We start from the raw sequence: 25,572 nt of genomic DNA on the forward strand, positions 1-25,572 counted from the left end.
AGACCCTGCGGCCCTGCTCGCAGAAGCCTGGCTCTTCACCAACTGGACAAAGGCAGTCCTACTGGCATTTAGAAATGTGGACACTGGGCAGAGAGCACTGGTTTGGAGCTGGAAACTCGGGGGTCTGTTTTGAATGTTAAGTGAGCTGTGTGACCTCCCATGAGAGCTTTTGTCTCTCTGAGTCTCAACTTCCTTATCTGTAAAATATCTGGGATAACTTGGACTTTGTAATCAACTGAGATAGTACAGATGAAAGGGGGCTGTGGCTTGGTATGACCAGGTGAAGCTCTGATCCCAGGATGAGAACTTAAGGACCAGAGGCATCCCCATCTGTTTTAAGTCCTGTGTGAAGTCAGGAGTGGGCAATGCTCAGGGCCCTCTCAGTTTAGCATCTCTGGTACTCTCTAGAAGGGTTTCCCTGATAGCTCAGTTGGTAAAGAATCCGCCTGCAATGTGGGAGATGGGGGTTCATCCCTGGGTTGGGAAGATCCCCTGGAGAAGGGAAAGGACACTCACTCCAGTATTCTGGCCTGGAGAACTCCATGGACTGTATAGTCCATGGGGTCGCAAAGAATTGGACACGACTGAGTGACTTTCACTTTCACCCTCTAGAAGGGGTCCAAGAGTGGAGCATGGTGCTATCAAACCTCTGGAGATAAAGACGTTACAACCCAGGACTTCCCTGGTGGTCCAGGGCTTAAGAATCTGCCTGCCAATGCAGGGCACTCCGGTTCCATCCCTGGTCTGGGAAGATTCCACACGCCACGAAGCAACTAACCCCCTTGTGCCACAACTGCTGAAGTCCACACGCCTTAGAGCCTGTGCTCCGCAACAAGAGAAGCCGCCACGATAAAAATCCGCACACGGCAACGAAGAGCAGCCCCGTTCGACGCATCTAGAGAAAGCCCACGTGCAGCAGCAAAGGCACAGTCCAGCATCCCCCGCCGCCAACTCCCAAATAAAATAGGATCCAGTCCTCTTAAAAAAAAAAAGATCCTACAACTCTGCTTAGCAAATCTATACTGACCTTTTGCAATCCTCAAAGATCAGAAAATATGTTAGGCACTAAACCCTCCTTCTCTTTTCCCTCAATCCCCACAGCAATCGAAGGCCGGGTCCCATTTCAGCAATATCTCAAGGGAGACGCAGGTGGCCGACTTTCCCTCTGACACAGGGGGCCCGCCACTTCCTGGTCAAGGGACCCCGGCTCATTGACTATCCAGAGAAGGTTTATTTCTCTCATCCCTTCTGGGGGAGACTCAGAGGTTGAAGGGGGTCTCTGAGGTTGGCCCCCAGTTCCTCCTCCTCGTCTCAAGAAGCCAAGCTCTGTGCTGGGTGAGTGGTCCTCCAGGGCCTATCCCAGCGTGCTGGCCATGTAGATCTGACGCCCTCTTAAATATTTCATCTCTGAGCAGTCATGTGCCTCAGCTGCCCGGTGGTGAGGAGGCAGCACCCCAGCTGGTGACCCTGTTGTCAGACTCTTCAACAGCTGCTGCGGGCAGGTAGTGGCGGGCCAGGGGGGTGGGGGTGCACTTCCCTCTTCCCGCGGCCTGTGTACCATCCCCCTACATCTGCCCTTTGCTTCTAGGAGCCTCAAACCCTCACTTGGGGCCACCTTCCCCATCCCCAGGTCGGCGTCGGAACAGCAAGGTAACGTAAGTGGAGGGACTGAAAGGGTTGCTGTGCGGCGCGACGCAAACCTTAGCTATTATTACTGATGCACCGGCGTGGCTCGCAGCAGGCCTGGCTCCGCGCTAGCATCTGGCGGGAGGAGGCAGTGGATGGGGCTGAACTCTAAATGAGGATGAGGCGGTTGAGGGAGTAGCTGAGCCCGTCCCCTGGTCTCCAGGCAGGTGTGCCTGGGTCCAGTAGTGGGGACCTCTTCAGGAGGATGTCCCCAGGGAAACCGAGATAAAGACCAGGAGGGCAGAGGTGTGATGTGGCCTAAGAACCTGTAATGGTTCTCCTGGGGATGACGTAGGCAGCCAGCCCGGGCCTCCGCTGAGAGCCGGGATTCCCAGGGAGCAGTGGAGGTGGGAAGGAGCAGGGCCAGGGTCATCCCTGTGGATGCTCTCACCACGAGAGCCTGATGGGGGAGGAGGCTAGATGGGGCCTTGCCAGCACGAGGGGAGGGCAATTCTTAAAGAAGCGACTCAAAGATACATCCCCTTCTTCTCTGGGTCTCCATCATCAAACACAGCGCCTGGCTTAGACCATGTGCACAGAAAACGCTTCCTGACTGAATAAACAAGCACCCAGGAGCCCCTTTAGCTTCCTCAGTGGCAAACACGCTGGAGTTGGGCAGAGTCAGGGGTCGGCTGGCACTGGCCTCCCGATGTCCAGCACAGGGACGTTCCCTTTCCCCCTTTTGGTGGGGAGGGACGGACACGGTGGGGCAGCAGCCCTGTTGTCCAGTGGGCAGGCCCCTCCAGGCTGGCCCGATTTCTGGAGCTGAGCCCTGGCTGCTTCTCACAGCATCCTTGGCCGGGCGCAGGGACGGTTCTTACCTAGGACGGTGAGGCGTGCAGGGCGGGACCGGATGGCGGCCTGGATGGCCTGGCACTCGTACACAGCATCGTCTTGCAGCTCCGCCCGCAGGATCTTCAAGTGATGCTCCCCTGACAGGTGGTTCCCTACCACCAGGTACTGCGGGTAACCTGGGGAGAAGGCAGGTGCATCAGGGGGGTGGGGCGGGGTGGAGAAGCCGGTATGACTGACGGGCGCAGTGGGCGGGACATCCAGCGGGTGGGGGTGAGGGGTTGGGGGGCTGGTCTTAGGGGGCCGGCAGAGCAGGAGGAGATAGCGCAGATTCTTGATGTCAGTGTAAGGAGCACAAAAGTGAGCTTCCCCAGGGAGCTAGGACAGCGTGTCTGTGTGTGTGTGTGTGTGTATAAAGGTACTGCAGGTTTTAAGTTTAGGGATGTCAGAGAAGCTGTTATTAGAGCAGGAAGGAGCTGAATGTGGACAGACACAATGGGTTGTCACCCTGGAATGTAGCATGCTCGGCTCTGAGGCTTGCCAAGCAGACACACATCCTGATGAGGAAACACACACAGAAAGACAGAGAGACCCAGGCTCAGAGTCACAGAGAAGACAGGGCCAGAGGGAGAGAGAAGAAGGAAACAAAAATACTTGGAAAAAGAGCAAGAGTGGCTTTGGGGGAAAACTTTGGTTGCAAATGGACAGGAAGTAGCAACCGAGGCCCACTCACCAGAGCCCAGGAGCCTCTGGTCACTCTGAGCTATAAGTGACTATTTTCTGGTCATTCTTACTATGACCCCCCGGGACCCCAGGGCCTGATTAAGCACTTAGGTGACACTCAGGACACTTAAAAATTGGGGGCCTCTTATACTATTGGCGATGAATAATAGATGAATAAAGGCTTGAATATGATGAATCATTAAGCAGTTTTCCTGGGGCTCTGTGGGTTGAAATACATCAGGGGTGTGGCTGCCAGGTTGGGCAGAGCTTCTCTGTCCCGGATCTTGGGCCCTCGACCTTCTTTTTTTTTAAATTTATTTATTTTTAATTGAAGGATAACTGCTTCACAATATTGTGTTGGTTTCTGCCATACATCAACATGGATCAGCCATAGTTATGCCTATGTCCCTTTCCTCTTGAACCTCCCTCCCACCGCCACCCTTTCCCGCCCCTCTAGGTTGTTAGGGAGCCCCGGTTTGAGTTCCCTGAGTCATATAGCAAGTTTCCATGGCTGTCTATTATGCATAAGGCAGTGTATATGTTTTCATGCCACTCTCTCCATTCGTCTTGCCCTCTCCTTCCTCCCCTCCCACTGTATCCGTAAGTCGGTTCTCTGCGTCTGCCTCTTCACTGCTGTTGGGCCCTCGATCTCCTTAGTTCCTTTCCACAGGACCTGTTTTCCATGCACCACTTTCCCCGACCTCTGCGTGTCCCCACATTCAGGGTCCCTCTCTTTCCAGAGGCCCATCCACCCTCTGACAGCCCCAAACTGCTTCTCTTTCTGAAGGGCCTTCACTGGGGCAGAGTGAGTTCTCAGCAGGAGGCAGTTGGGCACGTTTGGCCTTTTAAAGAGAAGACTAAGGCTTGAGAGACAGAAACAGACAGGGTACGTGCCATAGCTCTCTTCAAATTTTTCTCAGTCTTTTAGTAGGGGTTAGATGTTTTTGCGTAGCTTCTAAGGATTGGACCAAGGGGCACAATGAATGTGGGGACGCCCTTTAGGTTACTGTTAGCAAGGTGCTGGTGTCAACAGAGATCTGGGCTGCCAGAGGTGGTAGTGAGGTCCCCGTCACTGGCTGTATTCAAGCAGATGTGGGACAATCCCCTGTCAGGGACACTACAGAGGAGATTTCTTGGGTGCCCTAGGGCCTCTCTTACTCCCATAACCTACGGGTCTTCCAGAGGAGAGCGCAGGGTTCCCTGGGGGTGGGCTGTTAAGGGGCACCCATTCCTGGTCAGTGGAGGCAGCAGTGATCCTCCGCCAGGCTCCCCAGTATGCTTTTGGGGTGCATCCTGTGTGGCTGAGCCTGTTAGGCTCACGTCTTCACGGCTAGCATTGTCCCCAGCATGCCCTCCACAGCTGTTCAGGCCTGGCCGGAGATGCTATAGGGCCATCAGCTGTAGCCCCAAGAGCATGGCTTCCCCTCCTGCCCGCCCTTCCTGCCCTCTGCTGGGGTTTGGGGAGGAGCCTGGTAAGTTGAGCTGGCTCTCCACGGGGCCCGGTGAGGAGCTAGAGTGGGCGCTGGTCCAGCCTCACCCGGCTGCAGCTGCCATCAGTGTAGCTGGTGGGCGGCCCCCAGCCCCTCCGACCTGCTGTCTCGTGACCAGCTCCTGGTCCCCTGTAGGCATCCTGGCCGGAGCTCGTGTTTTGCTGTCTCTAGCCAACAGCAGCCGCCTTCTGCTCTCCTAAGCTGCTGAAAACATCAGTGATGGGTTTGTCTGTATTTGCCTAATTAGGCGACGAGTCGTGATGCTGTTCTGAGGACTGGCAGCATCTTTGGAAAACACAGGCCCAGGATCACAGATTCAGAGCAAGTTCTAGCTCCTTCCACTAGTACCGTCACTCTCTTTTGCTACTCTCAGGGGAGGTAAAATTATGGGTAGTCTGGGTTCCACAGGCAAACTCCCTGGGTTTTAATGTCAGCTCTATCAGTCTCTAACTCTGCCGTCTCGGGCAAGTTACCCTAACTGCTTTGTGCTTCCATTTCCTTGTCAGTAAAATGGGACAGTGCTAGTACCTGGTAGAGTTATGAGGAAGAATAGATAGGATTATCTACGTAAAGCACTTGACACAGTAAGTAGTCTACAAATGTTAGTTTAAACTCTGTATGACACAGGAAGCTCAAATTTGGTGCTCTGAGACAATCTGGAGGAATGGGATGGGATGGGGTGGGAGGTGGGAAGGAGGTTGAAGAGGGAGGAGACATATGTATACCTATGGCCGATTCATGTTGATGTGTGGCAGAAACCAACACAATATTGTAAAGCAATTATCCTCCAATTAAAAATAAATTAAAAATTGAACATGACAGTGATTAAGGTAGCCGGAGAGGTTCCTGTCTTTAACAGACAGGGGACAAGCGTTCTGGGGGTTGGGAGTCAGGATCCCATGAATTTGCTGTTCTGTCACTAAGTCGAGTCTGATTCTTTGTGACCACATGGACTGCAGCACGCCAGGCTTCCCTGTCCTTCACTAACGATCTCATACCCATGTCCATTGAGTCAGTGATGCCATCCAACCATGTCATCCTCTGTTGCCCCCTTCTCCTCTTGCTTTCAATATTGCCCATGCATTGGGCTTGAGATATGTTTGAATCAATTTCTTTCTCAGCTGTGACTTTATTTACCTGCCAAGTAAAAAGAGGAAAAGACTTCTTTTTCTTTTTTATAACCCATGGATCATTGTAGATTTATGAGATAATGTCTGAGAAGAATTTGAGCTTCTTAGAAGAAAAATGTTCTATCAATATGAGGGAGTGTATTTATAAATCACTTCCTTCGACCGATTTTTTTCCAGTCTCGGTGGCCAGGAAGACAGTAAGGTCTTCAGTTAGGGATCATTTCTGGTGGACTGAATGGAGCCACATATTTAAAATAGAAGACGGCAGAGCTGCAGCAGACCAAAACCCCACAACCCAGGGCCCAGTAATATTTAGTGCTTGCTGCACTGTTACACTCACTTTCTTATCAGGCAAGCAAACAATGTTTATTAAGCATATAGTTGTCATCACTGTCATGATGCTATTTTGGGACAAGTGATCAAATCCAGAGAAAATATGTTACTAAGAGTTTGAGTTCACTGGTTCTGCAAGGAGAGGGCCAGACTTTTTTCTATTAATGGAGTCAGGTTGGAGAGGAAGCAGACCCCAGTCCATGAGAGCCTGCTGCCCTCCAGCACTTAGCAAGACCCAGTCTCCGGTCCCAGAAAGTCATTTGTGGAAGTGGATGCCAGAGGGTCAATTATCTGTATGGCGATGACCACCCTAGGAACCATCCGCAGTGACCTGGGGCCTCCTCTTGGCCACTGACCCAACAAGAACCCAGTCCCTGACTGAAGCTGAAAACAACGGACCAGGAACCCAGAGAGCCTTCTTACCCAGCAGTGGTGCTGAGCCTGCTCAGAGCCACGTGAAGTGTGAACCCTTCTGGTTCGGGAAGATCGTGTCGTTTCCCCAGTTCCTCTCGGGTAAGGGAGTTCAGAGTCCCTGAAATTGGCTGGTTCCCATAATACTTAAATTTTATGGCAGCACAGTATATTTTGGAGATGTGATTGTGTATTTTATCCATGCTCAGCTGGGCTGTAGCACTCAAACCTCGGGATGCTATTGACCATTGCTATAATGTTTCAATATACATTTCTGGCAAGACATAACTCACATTTTAAAATATTAATTTCCCAACCATCCTGTTCCCAAGTGCACTTCGATTTTTATTTTCTTGCAGCTGTACACCAGGAGAGAGGCAAAGCCACTTCTCAGTTGAATACATATTTTTCTCTCCTTCTCCATCCCCAGACATTCCTTGATGGCAGGGACACTCACATCCCGTGTTCTGCATTGTACAGTTCATGCTAAGCTTAGTAAATGGCTGCATGCTGACCCTTACCAGGGGAGAATTGCAGTGACTGATGGGTGAGTGACCAAGATGATTTCAGTCTTTTTTCTCCCAGGGGAGAGGATGGGTTGGAAAGACATCTGTATGGGCGTAAGGGCTGACATTTACAATCCTTAACAGGTGACAGGGCATGGTGCCAACCAGGCAGCTCAGACACCAGTCGTCAATAGGCACCAGAGCCCACCAGTGCATCTTTGCGGAATACCAGCCTGGGTGGGCTGAACAGGGCCTGGAATTTATTTCAAACACTTGTTTTCTTTTCTCCCCATTGCATGGTGACCTCTAAGCCCTACCAGCTTTCTTTGCATTTTGAATCTACTTGGTTCCCTTTAATGGATAGAAGGGGGCTTCCAAGGTGACTCAGTGCAAAAGAATCTGCCCGCCAATGCAAGAGATGTGGGTGTGACCTCTGTGTTGGGAAGATCCCCTGGAGAAGGAAATGGCACCCACTCCAGTATTCTTGCCTGGAGAATCCCATGGACAGAGGAGCCTGGTGGGCTATAGGCTATGGGGATGGCACAGGAGTCGGACACGACTTAGCAATTAAAAACACAGCAACAAACAACAATGGATGGAAGAAGGGAAGAACCAGGTTGTGTCTTAAGTGGGGAATACTTTTGGGTTCAAGAAAGACGAAGGCTTTACTTCTGGAAATCTGACTTTACATGAGACGTGTTTGACTTTGGAATGGACCCGACAAGCCAACATTGTGTTAGGTTTAGCTCTGACAGCCAGAATGGAGGGTTTACTTGTAATTCACCACTGGAAGTCAGAGAGGCCCTCAAAGTTCTGTGCATCCTGGACCAGGGCCTGCCTTGCCTGACTCTGCTCATGGAATCTACAATGAAAGCTGAGACTTAATCCCCCCAAATGCCATGAAGATGGGGTTCCCTAGGAGGGTGGGTGGGTGGGTAGGGCAGGGGTGGGTTCCAGGCCTTCCTAGGGTGGCCTGGGGGTACTCACTCGAGAGGTCCCTGCCCACGCCCAGAGCCAAGCCATCCTTGATCCACAGAACGAAGCCATCGTATTCAGGGATGGCGCACAGCAGTGTCACCGGCTGCCCCGACACCACAGCCTGATCCTGGGGCTGCTGGCTGAAGGAGTACACTTGACCTAGGAAGGAAACAAGCACGACGGTCAGTTACTTGCCAGAAGGGTTTCTGCTTGATCTACGGAAGGGGAGAGCAGGCTGGTCCAGGAGACAAGAGCCCCCCAGAGTACCTCCCTTCCCGCTGGGGCCCAGCAGCAGCTTCCTCACCGCCCCCAGCTGCATCGCCTGCTCACAGGAGCTGGCCACAGCTGCAGGCTCCCTGCGCATCAACCCCCAGTGCACTCACGCTGTGGACTCGCCATCCTCCAGCCCCAAACGGGCCATGGGACACCCTATTCCCCTTTCCACCTGACGACACTCCTTGGCACTTACTTCCACAAGGGGGCAGAGGCAGGAGACAGACCTCCAGCTGGAAGCACTCTGGGGGTGTGCTTCAAAAGGGCCGTGGACATGGCGGAGAGGGGAGAGCCATGAGTAAACCTGGGAACCCAAGGAATAATATCATCCTTTTAGTGGCTTCCAGGATGGGACTAGGACCAGCACCCCAAGGAGCCAGGCCCTACAGGACAAAAAGAACAGAGCTATTCATGGAGGATTAACTGCAATGCTAGTTAGCTGTTATTACCCACAGGCTCCTAGGAAAGGAGTGACATGCCTGAGGTCACACAGTGGGCCCAGGTGTAGCTCAGGGGCACACAGTGGGTCCGGGTGGAGTTCAGGGCACACAGTGGGTCCAGGTGGAGTACAGGGGCACACAGTGGGTCCAGGTGGAGTACAGGGGCACACAGTGGGCCCGGGTGGAGTTCAGGGGCACACAGTGGGTCCGGGTGGAGTACAGGGGCACACAGTGGGTCTGGGTGGAGTACAGGAGCACACAGTGGGTCCGGGTGGAGTTCAGGGGCACACAGTGGGCCTAGGTGGAGTTCTGGGGCACACAGTGGGCCAGGTGGAGTTCAGGGGCACACAGTGGGTCTGGGTGGAGTACAGGGGCACACAGTGGGTCCAGGTGGAGTACAGGGGCACATTGTGGGCCCCTGGCACATGGCGGGCTCAGGTGTAGTTCTGGGGCACTCAGTGGGTCCAGGTGGAGTGTGGCAGATGATGTGGCTGAGGGAGCAGGTCACTGTCTCCACCCATCCTCCTGTCCCTTTCTTTTCTGCAGCAGACCCTACTCCAGCCTCACTGTCACTTGGAAGCAGACCATCAGTGTGACCCCACCCCTCCCACACACTCCTCCCTGAATCATCTACCTTAGCCAGCTCATGACTAAGGTAAACAGACACACCCACAGTGGGTACAATTCGCCAGGCATTGTTCTGAGATTTAAGAATATCAGCTTGTTAGTATGTTCATCTTCATAACAACCTATGAGGTCGGTGCTATTTTTATCCCCATTTTCCAGATGAGGACATGAGGCCCAAGGAAGGGAAAAATATTAACAGAAGCCTCTCATATTAGTTACTCACAAGTGCCCTGTGTACCTTCCCGTGGCTGTCACGTGCCCACAACACCCGTGTGGAGCCTCATCAACCCCGTGTCACAGGGACTCAGCACACGGAGGCTTGGAGGTTTCTAAATTGTCCAGGGAGGCTCTAGCGGCAGGACCTGGGCTGTGAATCCAAGACTCTGGCTCTAAGGACTGTGTTCTCCTCTACAGCGAGTGGATCTCTATGCCTGGACCTGTAGGGATTGCCGAAGAAGAGGGTGTCTTGTGACCTACGTTTCCTGGGAAGCCACAGCTGAACGGACAACGGGACTTGGGACCTTGATGTCCACTGAGCTCCTGGCCCACAGCGCCATCTGGGCTTCACATGCAGTCCCTCCTGTAACTGACTGATTACCATTCAGAGCAGAACAGCTCCCATTTTACACCAAAGAAACCCAGATCAGAGAGGCAAAGTAACCTGCCCAAGTTCACACAGCTAATGAATGGGGTTTGATCTGAGGGTCGTGACTTCTAAGTTTGTATTTTTTTCCCACGCCCTACTCTGCGGACACAGATACACAGCCGAGGAAAACAGGACCTGGTGGGCAGGCTGTTTCTCCACCGGGAGAGAGTTGGGGTGGCCACAGAGGTCGTGGACACTGTCTGCTGCCCATCCTGGGGACACAGAGCTCCAGACTGGGGCCAAGCTCTCAGCAAGAGATGGCCCTGAGAAGGGAGCCACTGGGGAATGTCCCCGAGGGGCACTGGGGATGGCAGCGGGGGAGAGACAGAGGTCCACATGGCAGAGAGAGTGTGTGGAAGGCAGGAAGGTGGTAGGTTTTCAACTTGATGAGATCTTGGCTGGGTCTCTGAGGAATCTCATTAAAAATCAAATTGGCCCTGAATTGTGGGAGTAACACTTTTTATTCTGATTTGAGCTTTACAAATTAGATTTCATAGGACATTTTCATCAGCTCTGTGTGGTGGGGTGTTTTTTTTTTTTTTTTCTTTTTCTGTCTCTTCAAGTTCTCTGTTGTAATTAGACTGCTTCTGGCACCAAAACAAGAGAGAGAGAAGGAGGGAAAAGATGAGAGGAGACAGGGAGGGAAAGAGTGGAGAACGAGCCAGAGGGTGAGGGGATGGGGAGAAAGGGAGAGGAGGAGTGGAGAGGAAGAGAGAGACAGGGAAGACGGCAGAGATAAGAGGGGGAGGAAGGGGAGAGGGAGGAGCTGGGATGACGGAGAGGCTGCGTGGGCGGCAGACCAGTCCTCTCCCAGGCCCCTTCTCCAAGGCTCTAATGATGATTTCGCAGCACATTCTTTTATCTCAAAACCTTTCTTGCAAGAAGGACAGTGGCAAGACAGCCACCATAGCTGCCAGAGATTGTGTGATCAGAGAGAATTATCAGGTTGTCAACTGGGAGCCAGGGGTGGGGGTGGGGGTTGAGATGAACAAGCCCTCCGCAGCAGAGCCTGAGCCCCAGGACTGCCCGTGAACAGGGGGGCCTGTGGCGGGAGCACCCCCTTGCTTCCTCTTGGTATCGGCGAGGGGATCTGGAAAGCTGGGGTACAGGGGGCATCCCAGGTGGAGGTGTGGGCCAGGGCGAGGGTGAGAAGCTTGAGGATGGCGGGGGTGGCGGTGCCCCAGGGAGAAGGGCTGTCACCATGGAGACCGGGGCTGGAGGGGCTGGGAGGGGAAGGTCCTGGGAAGCCGGTGTGGAGGTGGACACTGAGCGGTCACTACTCCTTGGAGGCTGCCTCAGAGCCAGGAGTTGGGGCAGGGCCGACAGAAGGGAGCCTGAAAGGAAGGAAACAGGAGTGAGCCTCCAGTGGACTAGGGTCCCCTGATCTACTCCAGCAGGCTTCAGAGAGAGCTTTCGGCTCTCATATGTTGTCTGTTTGGATCCCCTCAACTTTTCCACGGAAAGAATGTTTCTGGAGGGAGATTGGTACCCAGGATAGTCTTAACTGCTGCTGCAGCTGCTGCTAAGTTGCTTCAGTCGTGTCCAACTCTGTGCAACGCCATAGACAGAAGCCCACCAGGCTCCCCAACCCCTGGGATTCTCCAGGCAAGAACACTGGAGTGGGTTGCCATTTCCCTCTCCAATGCATGAAAGTGAAAAGTGAAAGTGAAGTCACTTAGTCGTGTCCAACTCTTAGCGACCCCATGGACTGCAGCCTACCAGGCTCCTCTGTCCATGGGATTTTCCAGGCAAGAGTACTGGAGTGGGGTGCCATTGCCTTCTCTGGAATAGTCTCAACAGGCTGCCCCAAAAGACATGGTTTGTAAATTATTTGGGGGGAGGGTGCACTCTGACAATTTGCCTTTTCATCATGTTTATTCTGGCTGTACTGGCTGGCATGTGGAATCTTAGTTCCCCTGACCAGGGATCGAACTTGTAACCCCTGCAGTGAAAGTGTGCTGTCTTAACCACTGGACTGCCAGGGAAGTCCTCAGCAAAATTTTAATTTTTGCGGATTAAATTCAAGCCACTAAGAATGATTTTCTCTTTCAAATCAATGAGACACTTTCTCAAGTAGCACCTAAGCTGGGCGTCACTTCTAGAGGAGATGAAGGTTACAGCGTTGAAGATGGAGAGGATATGAAGGGATGGACCAGTGGGACAGGCCCAGGGGCTTCCCCTTCAGGCTGAGGAGCCCCAGGAGGTGTGATGGGCAGACCAAGGAGGGAGGTTCTTGTCTGAAGAATCTCCTTACCAGTTCCTTCACTTTAGACTTTCCAGTCCAGAGAGGTGAAAGGCAAATGATCATTTTCTACAACCTCCTGGGAATTATATTGCATAGGCAAGAAGCTCCTAGAGACACTTTGTTTATTCATCACACACTTATTGAGACCCGCCAGGAGGGAGAAATTGCCTTGTCTGGCAAGAAGGGGGTGAATGTGACCTGGTCTGTCCCTCCAGGTGCTCACATCTGTGGCCTCCGCCCCCTTGTCTGGCAGCTCTGATCCAAGCAGAGCGTGTACTGCACCCACCAGGGTCCTGCTCTCACTGTGGGCTCAACCCCCTCTCAGGTTTCTGCCTCAGCTTCCCATCTTGTCCAGTGACCTTCTCCTGCTGTGGAGCCCGGCAGCTCAGGTGACCTCCCTTCTCAGGCTTTATTTTTATTTAGTTACTTTTTTTTTTAAACTGGCATATAGTTGATTTACAATGTTGTGTTCATTTCGTGTACAGCAAAAGAGATTCCATTATATATTTATATGTGTATACTCGTTTCCAGGTTCTTTTATATTATAGGTTATAACAAGATACTGAATATAGTTCCCTGTGCTATACAGCAGGTCTATTTTATATATATATATATAAATTAGGAGTTTGGGATTTATATATATATATTATATATATAATCCCAAACTCCTAATTTATCTCTCACCCACTTTCCCCCTTTGATAACCATAAGTTTGTTTTTTATGTCTGCAATTCTGTTTTATAAATAAGCTCATTTGTATTATTTTTTTAGCTTCCACATATAAGTGATATCATATGATATTTGTCTTTCTCTGTCTGTTCAATCTCTGGGTCAGAAAGATCCCCTGGAGGAGGGCATGGCAACCCACTCCAGTATTCTTGCCTGGAGAATCCCATGGACAGAGGACTCTGGCGGGCTGCAGTCCAAGGGCTCCCAAAGACTTGGACGTGACTGAGCGACTAAGCACAGCATAGTACTTACTATTATACAACTTGTTACTATATTGGAGAAGGAAATGGCAGCCCACTCCAATATTTTTGCCTGGAGAATCCCATGGACAGAGGAGCCTGGAGGGCTACAGTCCATAGGGTCGCAAAGAGTTATTATATATTAATATACAGTTATTATTATATTAATAATGTATTATTATGGTTATATTAATAATTATATTATATAGCTATTTTATATTAATATAATTATATTATTAATTATATATTAACATACAACATTATATACTACATATAGTCTATAATGCTTTATTGACTATGCCAAAGCCTTTGACTGTGTGGATCACAATAAACTGGAAAATTCTGAAAGAGATGGGAATACCAGACCACCTGACCTGCCTCTTGAGAAACCTATATGCAGGTCAGGAAGCAACAGTTAGAACTGGACATGGAACAACAGACTGGTTCCAAATAAGAAAATGAGTACGTCAAGGCTGTATATTGTCACCCTGCTTATTTAACTTCTATGCAGAGTACATCATGAGAAATGCTGGGCTGGAAGAAACACAAGCTGGAATCAAGACTGCTGGGAGAAATATCAATAACCTCAGATATGCAGATGACACCACCCTTATGGCAGAAAGTGAAGAGGAACTAAAAAGCCTCTTGATGAAAGTGAAAGTGGAGAGTGAAAAAGTTGGCTTAAAGCTCAACATTCAGAAAATGAAGATCATGGCATCTGGTTCCATCACTTCCTGGGAAATAGATAGGGAAACAGTGGAAACATTGTCAGACTTCATTTTTTGGGGTTCCAAAATCACTGCAGATGGTGACTGCAGTCATGAAATTAAAAGACACTTATTCCTTGGAAGGAAAGTTATGACCAACCTAGATAGCATATTCTAAAGCAGAGACATTACTTTGCCGACAAAGGTCCGTCTAGTCAAGGCTATGGTTTTTCCTGTGGTCATGTATGGATGTGAGAGTTGGACTGTGAAGAAGGCTGAGTGCCGAAGAATTGATGCTTTTGAACTGTGGTGTTGGAGAAGACTCTTGAGAGTCCCTTGGACTGCAAGGAGATCCAATCAGTCCATTCTGAAGGTGATCAGCCCTGGGATTTCTTTGGAGGGAATGATGCTGAAGCTGAAACTCCAGTACTTTGGCCACCTCATGCGAAGAGTTGACTCATTGGAAAAGACTCTGATGCTGGGAGGGATTGGGGGCAGGAGGAGAAGGGGACAACAGAGGATGAGATGGCTGGATGGCATCACTGACTCGATGGACGTGAGTCTGAGTGAACTCCGGGAGTTGGTGATGGACAGGGAGGCCTGGCGTGCTGCGGTTCATGGGGTCGCAAAGAGTCGGACACGACTGAGCGACTGAACTGAACTGATAATCTACAATATTATTACATATAATATAGTATTATACATAACATGTTATATTATTACATATATAATATCACTTATTAGCAACATTATATTAATATAATTAATAATATAGTTATTAATATAACACCATTACTGGGCCTTTCCTGGTGATCCAGTGGTTAAGACCCTGCACTTCCACTGCAAGGGATACCGGTTCCATCCCCGATCAGGGAGCTAGGATCCCACATGCCTCAGGGCCAAAAAACCAAAACATAAAACAGAAGCAACACTGTAACAAATTCAATAAAGACTTTAAAAATGGTCCACATCAGAAAATCTTTAAAAATATAATACTATTATTACATAAATATTATGTAGCTGCTAAGTCACTTCAGTCGTGTCCGACTCTATGCGACCCCACGGACGGCAGCCCACCAGGCTCCCCCGTCCCTGGGATTCTCCAGGCAAGAATACTGGAGTCGGTTGCCATAAGTATTATAAATAGTATTTTCATTCTCATAGAATTAATATATACCTGACTTTCATTGAATGAACCACATGAATTAAAAGGTTTACAGGGGTTATTTGAATTCTCTCCATGCCAGTGTTCTTGCCTGGAGAATCCCAGGGACGGGGGAGCCTGGTGGGCTGCTGTCTATGGGGTCGCACAGAGTGGGACACGACTGAAGTGACTTAGCAGCAGCAGCAGTCCTATGGAATGGGTACCCCATGAGACCCACGGGAAGATGCAGTTGCTTGGAGCCCAGGGCACTGAGTGATGGAGAAGGGGAACCAGGCCAGCAGTCCTGTGTCAGAGCCGCAGCCTGCGGTCCTTTACTAGACAGTCCTCAGCCCCCCAGAGACACACAGACCCGCCTGAGACCCCCTTCCCCTGCCCTTGACTAGAACTGAAAAGTCTCGAGAAACTTCAAAGGAGAGGGCCAGGGAGGAAACCCACGTGGAACTCTCCTGCATTTGAGGGGTTGGGGGGAGGATGGGGTGTGGTCCTGGTGGTGGCCGCAGGCCATCTTTCCTATCCCCCTCCCTGGAGGATGGTCCCATCCCAGGAAGGGAGAGGCCCTCCAGGGTCATTTCAGAGCCCCTGAGGTCACTGTCCCCATGTGTCTCCTGGCATGCCTAGGCTGCTGTGACCTGCCCGTGCCAAGACAGCACCTCACCAACTCTGTGACTCTACCACACTGAGGCGGGGCGGGGAGGGGGAGCCTGTGTCTCCACACTGAGCCCAGAAAGGGCTGTGACCCTCCAAGGTTCACTGAGTCAGGATTAGGGTCTGGCTCTCACAGAACCCCCAGCTCAGCAGGCCAGGGGTGGGAGTGGAGGAGGAAGTCTGAGCAGGTGGGGGCTTTGGGAGCCTTCTCTCCAAACCTCAGGAAGCGGGGGCTGTCGCCGGAGGGAAGGATGAAGAGCAGGGAGGGCTCTGGGGAGCCCCAGGCTTCGAGCCACGTGTGAGTTCCTTGTGCTCTGAGTCCAAGTGGGGATGAAGGCGGGGGCTGTCGAGGCGGGCAGAAAGGATGAGGTGGCGGCAGGTGGTGGCAGGACTCTCAACTCCTCAGCGCCGGGAGGGACAGGTGCAGCTGCTGCCTGGCCCGAGGTGGGGGAGGCACTGGGAGAAGCCCCCGGGACCCCCTCACCCCTTGTACCAGCCCAGCTCAGAGCCGCCCCTCCCCCAGCCCTGCTGCCCTCTCCTGCAGCCGGCTGCCCCCTGCCCTCTGCTCGCTGCCCAGCATCTCTCATGACTTCTCCAGACTGTTCTCAACACTCCCTTCCACTACCCCCTCACTCCCTCATCTCTACCAGTCCATCAGGCTCCCCAAAGGGGCTGCCCCTCTCAGCCCTGACCACATGGCCCCTCACTGCAGTCTCTGTTTTGGGGACTCGCCGCAGGTCACATTAATACGGAGCAAGCCATCACCATCTGGCTCTGGGAGGTCCCCACTGTCTTCCAGCAGAACATTTAAAATGCTGAAGACTCCATGACTGCCTATGAGCTCACACACCTCTGGCCCCTGATCCGAGGTCACCTCTCAATTCCCAACTACCTCCTGGGGAGGGGGAGAGGCACTCTGCTGGCTGAGGTTGGGAGGACCAACCCACCAAGAGGGATGTCTTTACATCAGTGTTCCGGGGACCTGGATACCTCAGTGTGTGCGTGTGTGTGTGTGTGCACAAGTGTGTATGTGCACATGTGTGCATGTGTGTGTGTGCATGTATGTTGGTGGGGTTGAGTCGGTTGGCTTCCAGGCCCCACCTGTTCTGTAGCCAGACCTTTTCTGCTTCTATTCCTTGTCAACCACTCACAATTTTGCTCAAATAAACACTTCTTACTCTTTTAGAATATTTGAAAGCCTCTGGTTTAGAATTTTGGGGGGTGGAATTTTTCCTGGGACTGAAATACAGGCTGAGAAGGCTGAGGCTTCTCTCTGCTGTCAGGGTTGCTGTGGGTCTGGACAGTCTTTAAGGTCCCAGGGGCTCCCGGCGCTGTTGCCTCCCTCTGACTCTGTGTGTGTGTGGCGAGGGGGCAGGGAACAGGTAGGAAGAGGGCCCCATGGCCCTGTGCCCATGGTGCCCGGGGTCCTCCATGCCAGACTCTGAGGAGGGTGCTCACCCAACCCTGCCAGCCATAACTCTCAGCCCTGACCTTCTGGGGACAAACTGGCATGCCAGTGTCCTAAGTCTGTTGCTACGCCTACAGGCACACGTGTTTGTGTCTCTCCCCAGTCACCGATCTGGTGGTCAGGTGGTCCCACGGTGGTGTGAGAGGCAGCCCTCTGTGGGGGTCAGTGTGGACTAGTTCAGAGAGCAGGGGTGTGGGGTTAGCTAGTGTAACAGGAGAGACAGGCTCAGAGCCAACTGCACTGGAGCCTGATGTGCGGAGCAGGGGGGCTGATGTCCACATGTGCCCTGGTATCCCCTGGCTCCGTCGTGCTCAGAGGTCAGGTAGGAGGTGGTCAGGAGATGGTGTGGGGTGTGCGCACCCTCCTCTTCCCCTCTCTCTGGGAGACTTATTTTTGTAGTTTTCATCACTATTTGTGAGCCTTTCCTGAGCCTGGGACTGTTAAAGCTGGAGCCACAAGGGGGTCCCAGAGCTGGGAAAGGAGGCTTTGCAAGCCTGAAACTGGACCGATTAGAACCTGCTTCTTCCCATGAGTCACGCAGATGAGAGATGTGAACATCTGAGCCTCCTGCAGCCCTGCCTTTGCCGCTTCAGTCTCCTGGAGCTGCCTGCCCAGCCACGCAGAAAAGGCTCAGATGTCACCGTCTGCTCTGTTATTAGTGACCAACTGGGGAAGGTTGAAGAATACTTGTGCCGGGGCTATTTGTCGCCAGCTTTCTCTCAGCCCAGAGCACGCAAATTGCCTCTTATGAGATTAAGGGAAGTTGCCCTGGTTCTGAGAAGCAGACAGATGGAAGAAGGGAAGGGGAGGCAGGAGCCGGCTCAGCGCGCGGCTGTGGGGTGGGAAGGGACCAGGGCAGGATGGCTCCGGTCGTGCCTGGAAGCCTGAGCCTTGACTTCTGCAGCTCTCTGGGGGCTCAGCACACGCCCAGCTCCTAATGCAGTAGAATGAGCTTTGGGAAATTTCTGGAACATCCTATTGTGACCCACTTGGGGCTTATGGGGTTATGTTATACCCCCCTAATAATAAAACTGGTTGATACGGGGTGTAACGGTCCCATGATGTGCCATGGGCCACAGGCAGGGGACGGTCCCACCCCAACAACCTCCAAGACCCCTGGCCAGGTGTGGGGATGCTGATGAGGGACTGAGGTATCTTCCAGGACAAAGAGCTTAGCGTCTGGAGGAGACAAATCTATGCACAGGAACTAAAATAAGAGGTGCCCCAGGACTTCCCTGGCGGTCCAGTGGTTAAGAATCTGCACTTCCATTGCAGGGGGCACAGGTTCAATTGCTGATCAGGGAACTGAGATCCCACGTGGCACAAGGTGCAGACAAAAATGAATAAATAAATAAAACCCTTAAAGTACAAAGTGCCCCAAATGAGGTATAAAGAAAGCCCAAAGGATGTAACAAAGCGGAAACAGACTCAAAGATACAGAGAACAGGCTAGTGATTACCAGTAGGTGCAGGAAGAGGGGAGGGAGCAGGGAGGGGTAGTGCACTGAGAGGTACAAATGACTGTAGAAAATAAATAAGCCACAAGGATATATTCTACAATACAGGCTATGTAACTAATATTTTGATAACTATAAATGGAGTATAACCTTTGAAAATTGTGAATCACTATGCTGTACACCTGAAATTTATATAATAATAAAGAAAGTCTCAAGGAAGAAAGATCTTTCCTTTTGGGGAAAAGAGTCACAGAAGGACAGGCCTTTTTTTTTTTTAATACATATTTATTTATTTGGCTCTTTGTTACAGCATGTACCCTTAGTGGCATGTGGGATCTTAGTTCTCTGACTAGGGATCAAAACTGCGTCCCCTGCAATGGAAGGTAGATTCTTAACCACTGGACCACCAGGGAAGTCCCAGGGCTGGCTGTAGAAATAGCCTGGAAGGGTAAGAAGGTGAGGGCAAGCAGGGAATGTTTCCTGGGATGTGGATGGCGTAGGTAAAGTTCAGGGAATAACAGGATGGATGCTACAAGGTCCAGCCTGGATCTCTGGCTCTGTCGCCACAGCTGTGCACCCCTGGGGAAACTTCCTAGTCACTCCGAACCTTAGTTTCCCCGTAGGATGGAAACCATGCTCATCAGGTTGTCTGTGAGAATGAACAGGACACTTGAGGAAACCCCCTCACTGCGAGACTGTGTAGGATGCCCAACAGAACACAGTAGGTTCAGCTGCACAGGCCCTCGAATGCACACTAAGAAGTTTTCACTGATAAGAAACCATCTCTGGTGTTGACCCACAGGCTCAGATCTGAGTTTGAGAAAGATCACGGTGGCAGCAGGGAGTCAGATGGATAAAGGAGAAGAATCCAAAGGCAGGAAGACTGATCTGAAGGATTCTGCTCATAAGGGATCAGGCTAAAGCTGAAAATGGATTTAGGAGCTACTGGAGGTGGCACTGAGCTAGCAAGCTATTGAGTTTGATGGGAGATGAGGAGCACAGAGGCATAAAGGTCCCCCCTCTCCCTGGGCTGCAGGACGGGGTGAATGGGTAACTGGGGGAGCCACTTCTGTCTCAGGGAAAGAAGCAGGTTGCAGGGCTAGTGAATTCAGTTGTAAATATGTTGATGGAGAGGGGTGCAGAATCGCTCAGGAGAAGATACCCTGGATGTAGTAGGTCTGGAGGAAGAAGGTGGGATTCACCTGCACTTAACTGAGCATCACTACGGTTCAGGCAGTGGGAGGTGTTTTCACTACATGTCCTCTCATTGGGTATTGACCTGAGAACTCATCTGCTAATCTGGAAGGTTATAGGCATTGATGTGACTGTCTAAGAGGGACACGGCTGCTCCAGGCTGGGAGTATTGGTGGCAACTGCCTTGGGTAGCACGTCTAACTCCTGTCAAAGTTCACACAGGCTTCTAACCCTGTTGGGTTGGAAAGAAGTCAATCTTCTTTTGGACCAGGATTGGAAATACAGAGAAGCCAGAAGGACAGACAGGGGTGGAAGACAGACTTCCCTCCATTGTCTGTTTCTCCTGGACCTCTGCTGGGAGAGAGAGGGGCTGGGACACACTTTCAACCTCCACACTGCTGTCTGCAGCTGTTGTAGCCTTGATTCTGAAACACGGCTGAAGAGAAGCTTGCCAGTATCATAAACGTTCCAGAAACTGTGCTGGACTTTTATGGGGGCTTATATGGGAGAGGCTGACTGTTCTTCCCAGGGCTGGGTGAGAGGTACAAGTTCCTAGCTCTCCCACTTTGTTCCTGGCCTGAGCTGGGGCGGCCAGGCAGCCTATGATTCTCCCAGCCTCTCTCGACTCTCCCCAGGACACGCAGCCCGCCAAGGTTATCCTGGACAGCATGGGGCTCTAATGAAAAACAATGGGGCTGGCCGAGGCAGGGTGACTCCAAAGGCACTATAAATCCTTCGCCTCTTGATTATCAGCCTGTGGCCCCAGTTCCAGCCTGCGCTGAGCTCATTAGTGGCTGGGAGAGGATCCTCCATCCATTCAGTCAAGTTCTGGATGCCAAGAACACACTGATAAGGGCTGCCGGAAACACTGGCGCGGGCGTGCCTGTGAAGGAGCCCATCCACCCCGCCTGCCGGATGTCTGACCAGGACGGGAAAGAACAGTGTGGGCTTCGGCGGTGGCCATGGGGGTCGGTGGAAACGGGAGACCATCGGGCAGCCCATGAAGGCTGGGACCCTGCATGTCGTCCCAGCAGGAGGGCCCTGCTGCTGGCTGGCCAGGGGCCTGGGCTAAGCCCCGCGTCTCCCTCTGTGTCTTGGGGCGCTGTGTCTTCGGGACTGGAATGTGTGCTCCCTGAACCATTTTGGGGGCAGGGTAGGGAGCAGCATGAGACAGAGAAAGCTCATCTGAAGAGCAGCGATGGGCTGTCATTAACCCGAGAGGCAGCTGTTGGCATCGGTTACAGGCGCACAGAATTTCCACATACCCTCTTAGAGCACAGCAGCTTGGGAACCACTGGGATGGGCTGGAGGCGGGGCCGTGGACCATGGACCCCACGATGTCCCAGGAGCCTTGTTCCCTTTTATAAGAGATGCTGTCTGGACACAGGAAGCTGTGTCCTGACCCTGAGCACCCAGGCCCAGAAGGAACCCACGTGGTGCTGCTTCTGCTGCCTCTTAGCTGTGTGCCCTTGAGCCTGACCCTTCCCACCTCCAAGACTCAGCTCCCATCTGTAAATGCAGGGTTCAGACTGAAGTCAATTCCTCAGGTGCTCTCTTTTAGCCCCGATGTTCAGTGTTGTGATTTATTCAATGTATTAAAAAATTTTTTAAAATTTATTTGTTTGGCCACGCCACACGGCATGTGGGATCTCAGTTCCCTGGCCAGGGATTGATAGCAGGAGAGGTTAAGGCTGAAAAGAAAAAAAAATACGAGGCACAAAGAAAAAAAGCAAATTTCCCAAGCCAATTTGGTTTGTTTGGGGAAGATCTATGTCCTAATGATCTTTTTTTTTAAAAAAAAAAACAAGGGTTCATATTACTTGCATCAGTCCCGTATATGTCTCTTTCTGACTTACTTTACTTAGTATGACAATCTCTAGCTGCATCCATATTGCTGCAAATGCATGGTTTTGTGCTTTTTTAATGACTGAGTAATATTCTAGTGTATATATGTACCGCATCTTCTTATTCATTCATCTGTTGGTGGACATTTAGTTCGCTTCCATGTCTTGGCTATTGTAAGTAGTGCTGCTGTGAATATAGGGGTGCGTGTATCTTTTTGAATTATGGTTTTGTGCAGGACTGGGATCGCTGGATCATATGGTAATTCTATTTTTAGTTTTCTGAGGAACCTCCATACTGTTCTCCATAGTGGTCGCACCAACTTGAATCCCTACCAACAATGTAGGAGGGTTCCCTTTATTCCACACCCTCTCCAGCCTTTGTTATGGGTAGATTTTTTAATAATGCCCATTCTGACTGGTGTGGGGTGGTATCTCATTGCGGTTTTGACAATCCATTCTTAAAGATCTTGTGAACAGAGAGAAGCAAGTGTGTGAATAATCCAAAATGATGGACATTTCAAAACGATGAATAATCCAAGGTAATAACATTTATTTTCAACATCGGAATGCATTTTGGTATTCATGTTTGGATATGGATGTGTTTGATGTTCTGGGAATGTTTAACACTTTAAAAAAGCCACAAAAGAACCCAATGATGACGCTCCCTCTGGCCTCTTGCTCAGCTGGGTGGAGAACATCACCCTTCGGACTGATCCACTCACCCTCCCCAGCCTGCTGTCGCTGTGGCTCACACTTTCTCCAGAAGAGGATGCAGATCTTAGCTAATTTTGCCTTTAAAGGACTTTCATTCCCTTTGGGCCTCATACAAATAAGAAAAAAATAAGAAGCTGTGAAATGTTAACAGAGGACTTCATTAAGTAGTCTTGGTGATAGCATTTGCCAGGAATGGGGACAATTTGCTAGCAGACAATTGAGAGCTGACTATATATGCGTCCTAATTAAAATCGTAATTCTTCTTCTCCTCGCGCTGGGATTCTGGGTCCTGTTTTCTGGCTGCTCTAAGATATTAACCACAGCTAAAGTCTTGCATGTGTTTTACACATCACAAAGCTCTTCACATACCTTATTTTACTTAATCCACCCTCCTGACACTCTTTCGAGAAGGTTCTATCATCACCGTGAGGTAGACACTTGAATGCCAAGGTTTAAAGCCATGACCAGCCAAGGTCCCACTGCTAGAGTGTGCCCATGCCAGCCCTTTTCGGCGTCAACTGACCTCTCCCATCACCACCTAACCATGGCCCTGGTGGGGGCTCAGAGTATTTACATCAAACACTGAGAAGGCAGCAGCAAAGAAAACAAAATAAAGTTAAATTTTGTCACTGCCCCTTATCTTTGTTTTGAATGTTTGAAATGGAGATGTTGGTAAAGGAGAGATGCTGGAGGCACTTTGAGAGGAAGGTGTGTGTGTGTTAACAGGAGTGCCAGATGGGCTGAGGCTGGGTCACTGAGCCCAGGCATCGAGGAGGTGAGCTGGTGGCAGGAAGGATGGGACTGGCAGATGCAGAGCTCCCTGGAAGCAGTAGCCTCAAATCCAGGTGAGCTATTTTCATGGCAACCATTTCGAGGAATAGAGAGAATCCCTTCCACTTTATGGATTAGGAAATGGAAGCTCAGAGAGGTTAAGAAACCCACCCAAGGTCACAGCGTGTGCTGGAGGCTGGTGTTTGAACCATCTGACTCCAGTTCTGGACTTCAGTTGACAGTCTCCGGTAAGCGTAGACCGTGATTGAGCTATATAGTTTCCTCTTCAGAAAGCAGAGGCTGACAACTGCTTTTCCCAGCTGTGCTCGCAAAATACACAGGAAGCTGATGGGACACCTGCTTCTTAGTGCTGGACACAAGCCCCATCTCACCTGCAGATCACAATCAACCAGAGACACCTCTGATTATCCCGGGCACTTCTGGGCCTGAGAACACCTCTGTAAACGACCATTTAGGGCAAAAGTCGTCCACAGCCAGGCAGAGGAACCCCCGCCCGGCCCTGCTGCCTCCTTGCTCAGAAGCCTTTTACAAAGGCGGACTCCCTGGAATGGCTTTCTCAGCTCAGTCCGGGGCTGTGAGAAAAATGACTTCCATTCCCTGCACGGCTGGAGCCTTGGGCCTTTGCCACAGCCACTGTGATGGGGAGCATCTCCTCTGCTGTAAAGGCAACCCGAGGAGGACCAGCTGGTACCCAGTCATGCCCTTCCACTGGGCATGGGATGGGGGACCGTGAATGGGAGTCTTCATGGGAGCTGAGGCCTCATTCCTGTCTGACCCCCCACCCCCATCCTGGGACATCTCCGTTTCCAGTCTGGAGTGCCAACAGAGGTCCTGACGGCTCCTCTAATAGGAAAGTTACTCTTGGCTTCACTGGAGGGGACAGAGCAGCTTTCAAGCCTCCTCCATGAAACGCAACAATATCTGGTACCACTCGGCGTCTCGGGGAGAGAATTCATGTCCATAATTAGTTACTGTATATCACCGTTAGTACTCTGCTCAGGATTTACTGGGCAAACACCGTTTAACTGCACAATAACTACAGTCCTTGTTGCTTATTGGGTAATTTACTAAGGCTGGGAGGATGGGGCGGGAGGGACTCTGAATAGGAGGTATTGTAACCCCTTGAATCAAACTTTATGAGTTTGGGTTTGGCAGGGAGGAGGCAGCTGGTAGCCAGCTCTCGTTGCTTTGTTTTGCAGAGTTGGCTGGCAGACTGCTTCCTTCCCTTTCTTTATTGCAGGAGAGGTCTGGGGACTCAGATCTGGGGCTGCCCAGGGCTGCCTGGGGCTACAGAAGGCTTCTGGTAGAGAGGGTCTTTGGATGAAGACAAAGAAACTCAGCAGGAAGCCAGCAGCAGGAACCAGGCTTGGTGTCCTAGGGGCTCCATCCTGTCCTTCCATTTATCCCCTCTATCAGGCCTCTTTCTGTATCTGGGCCAGTGGGTGGGTGGGTGGGGGGGGGGTACAGGGAACTGCCCTTGGCTGGCAGCATCGTGATAATCTGAAACCCTCTCCTCTCTCACAAGTGCCATGTTGTTGGGGAGAAGCCATTCCTGGACGCCTCCCAGCCTCAATCTGCTTGAGCAAAGTCTGTCTTTGTTTGGCCCTAAACTCCCCTAACCTATTTAGACCACAGAGAAGGGGAAGAGACACAATAATGAAAAACGCAACGTGCAACATTGCCTTACGCAATCTAATAAATTACTCGATACCCGGCTGCCAGCTCAAACTAAGCCCAATATTGCCTGCAGTAATTATTTGGATCAAATGCAGTTTATCTGCTTCATATTTGTGCTTCTGTGCTCAGTGGTAACTTATAAATGTCATTGTGGTGTTTATTCGTTATAATGAAACTTAATGGCATCAGAGGCCCGGAGAAGAGCTGGTGGGGCGGCAGGTTTAAAACAATCTCTTCCATCTCTGAAGAAGGGATGAGCCAAGATAACATGGAACTGCCCTACAGGGAAGAGGTCTGTAGGGATGGTAGAGTCCTCATGCTGCGGGATGGATGGAAAGAGCCCGGAGCCTCCTCTAGAGGCGTCCATTAGGAGGTGGAGAAGACTTCGCTGGGTTTAACCCTGGCACTGCCCCCATCTGTCCTTGCTTCATCTTCTGAGGGCATTTAAGTGGGGATGGTATTCAGTCTTTACACCACTTGATGGCTGGCCAGATAAGAGATGGAGGCTGTCCAGGGTCTTGGGAGGCAACAGTCTTGATGGATAGGGACAGAAATTAGAACCTCAAGGGCAGACTGTACAACCTCTTATAGGAGGTTTGGAAGAAGGCAGTGGGGGGCACGTAGACGGAGCACAAGGCATGAAGAGAATAAGGAGGAGCTGG

At 51.2% G+C, this 25,572-nt stretch overlaps 1 protein-coding gene across 2 annotated transcripts in view; it reads right to left on the reverse strand.

Moving 5' to 3' along the window:
- The window catches only part of KIRREL3 (kirre like nephrin family adhesion molecule 3), a 606,294-nt gene that overhangs the window by 90,709 nt on the left and 490,013 nt on the right, over positions 1-25,572 (reverse strand). For both annotated transcript variants that reach the window (XM_061406372.1, XM_061406371.1), the window contains exons 3-4: positions 8,059-8,208; positions 2,508-2,657 (exon numbers count right to left, since the gene is read on the reverse strand). In XM_061406372.1, the coding sequence (XP_061262356.1) occupies positions 2,508-2,657; positions 8,059-8,208 (300 nt within the window). The remainder of the gene's footprint in view (positions 1-2,507; positions 2,658-8,058; positions 8,209-25,572) is intronic.

The sequence above is a fragment of the Bos javanicus genome, chromosome 29 (assembly GCF_032452875.1).
Source record: "Bos javanicus breed banteng chromosome 29, ARS-OSU_banteng_1.0, whole genome shotgun sequence".
Taxonomy (NCBI): domain Eukaryota; kingdom Metazoa; phylum Chordata; class Mammalia; order Artiodactyla; family Bovidae; genus Bos; species Bos javanicus.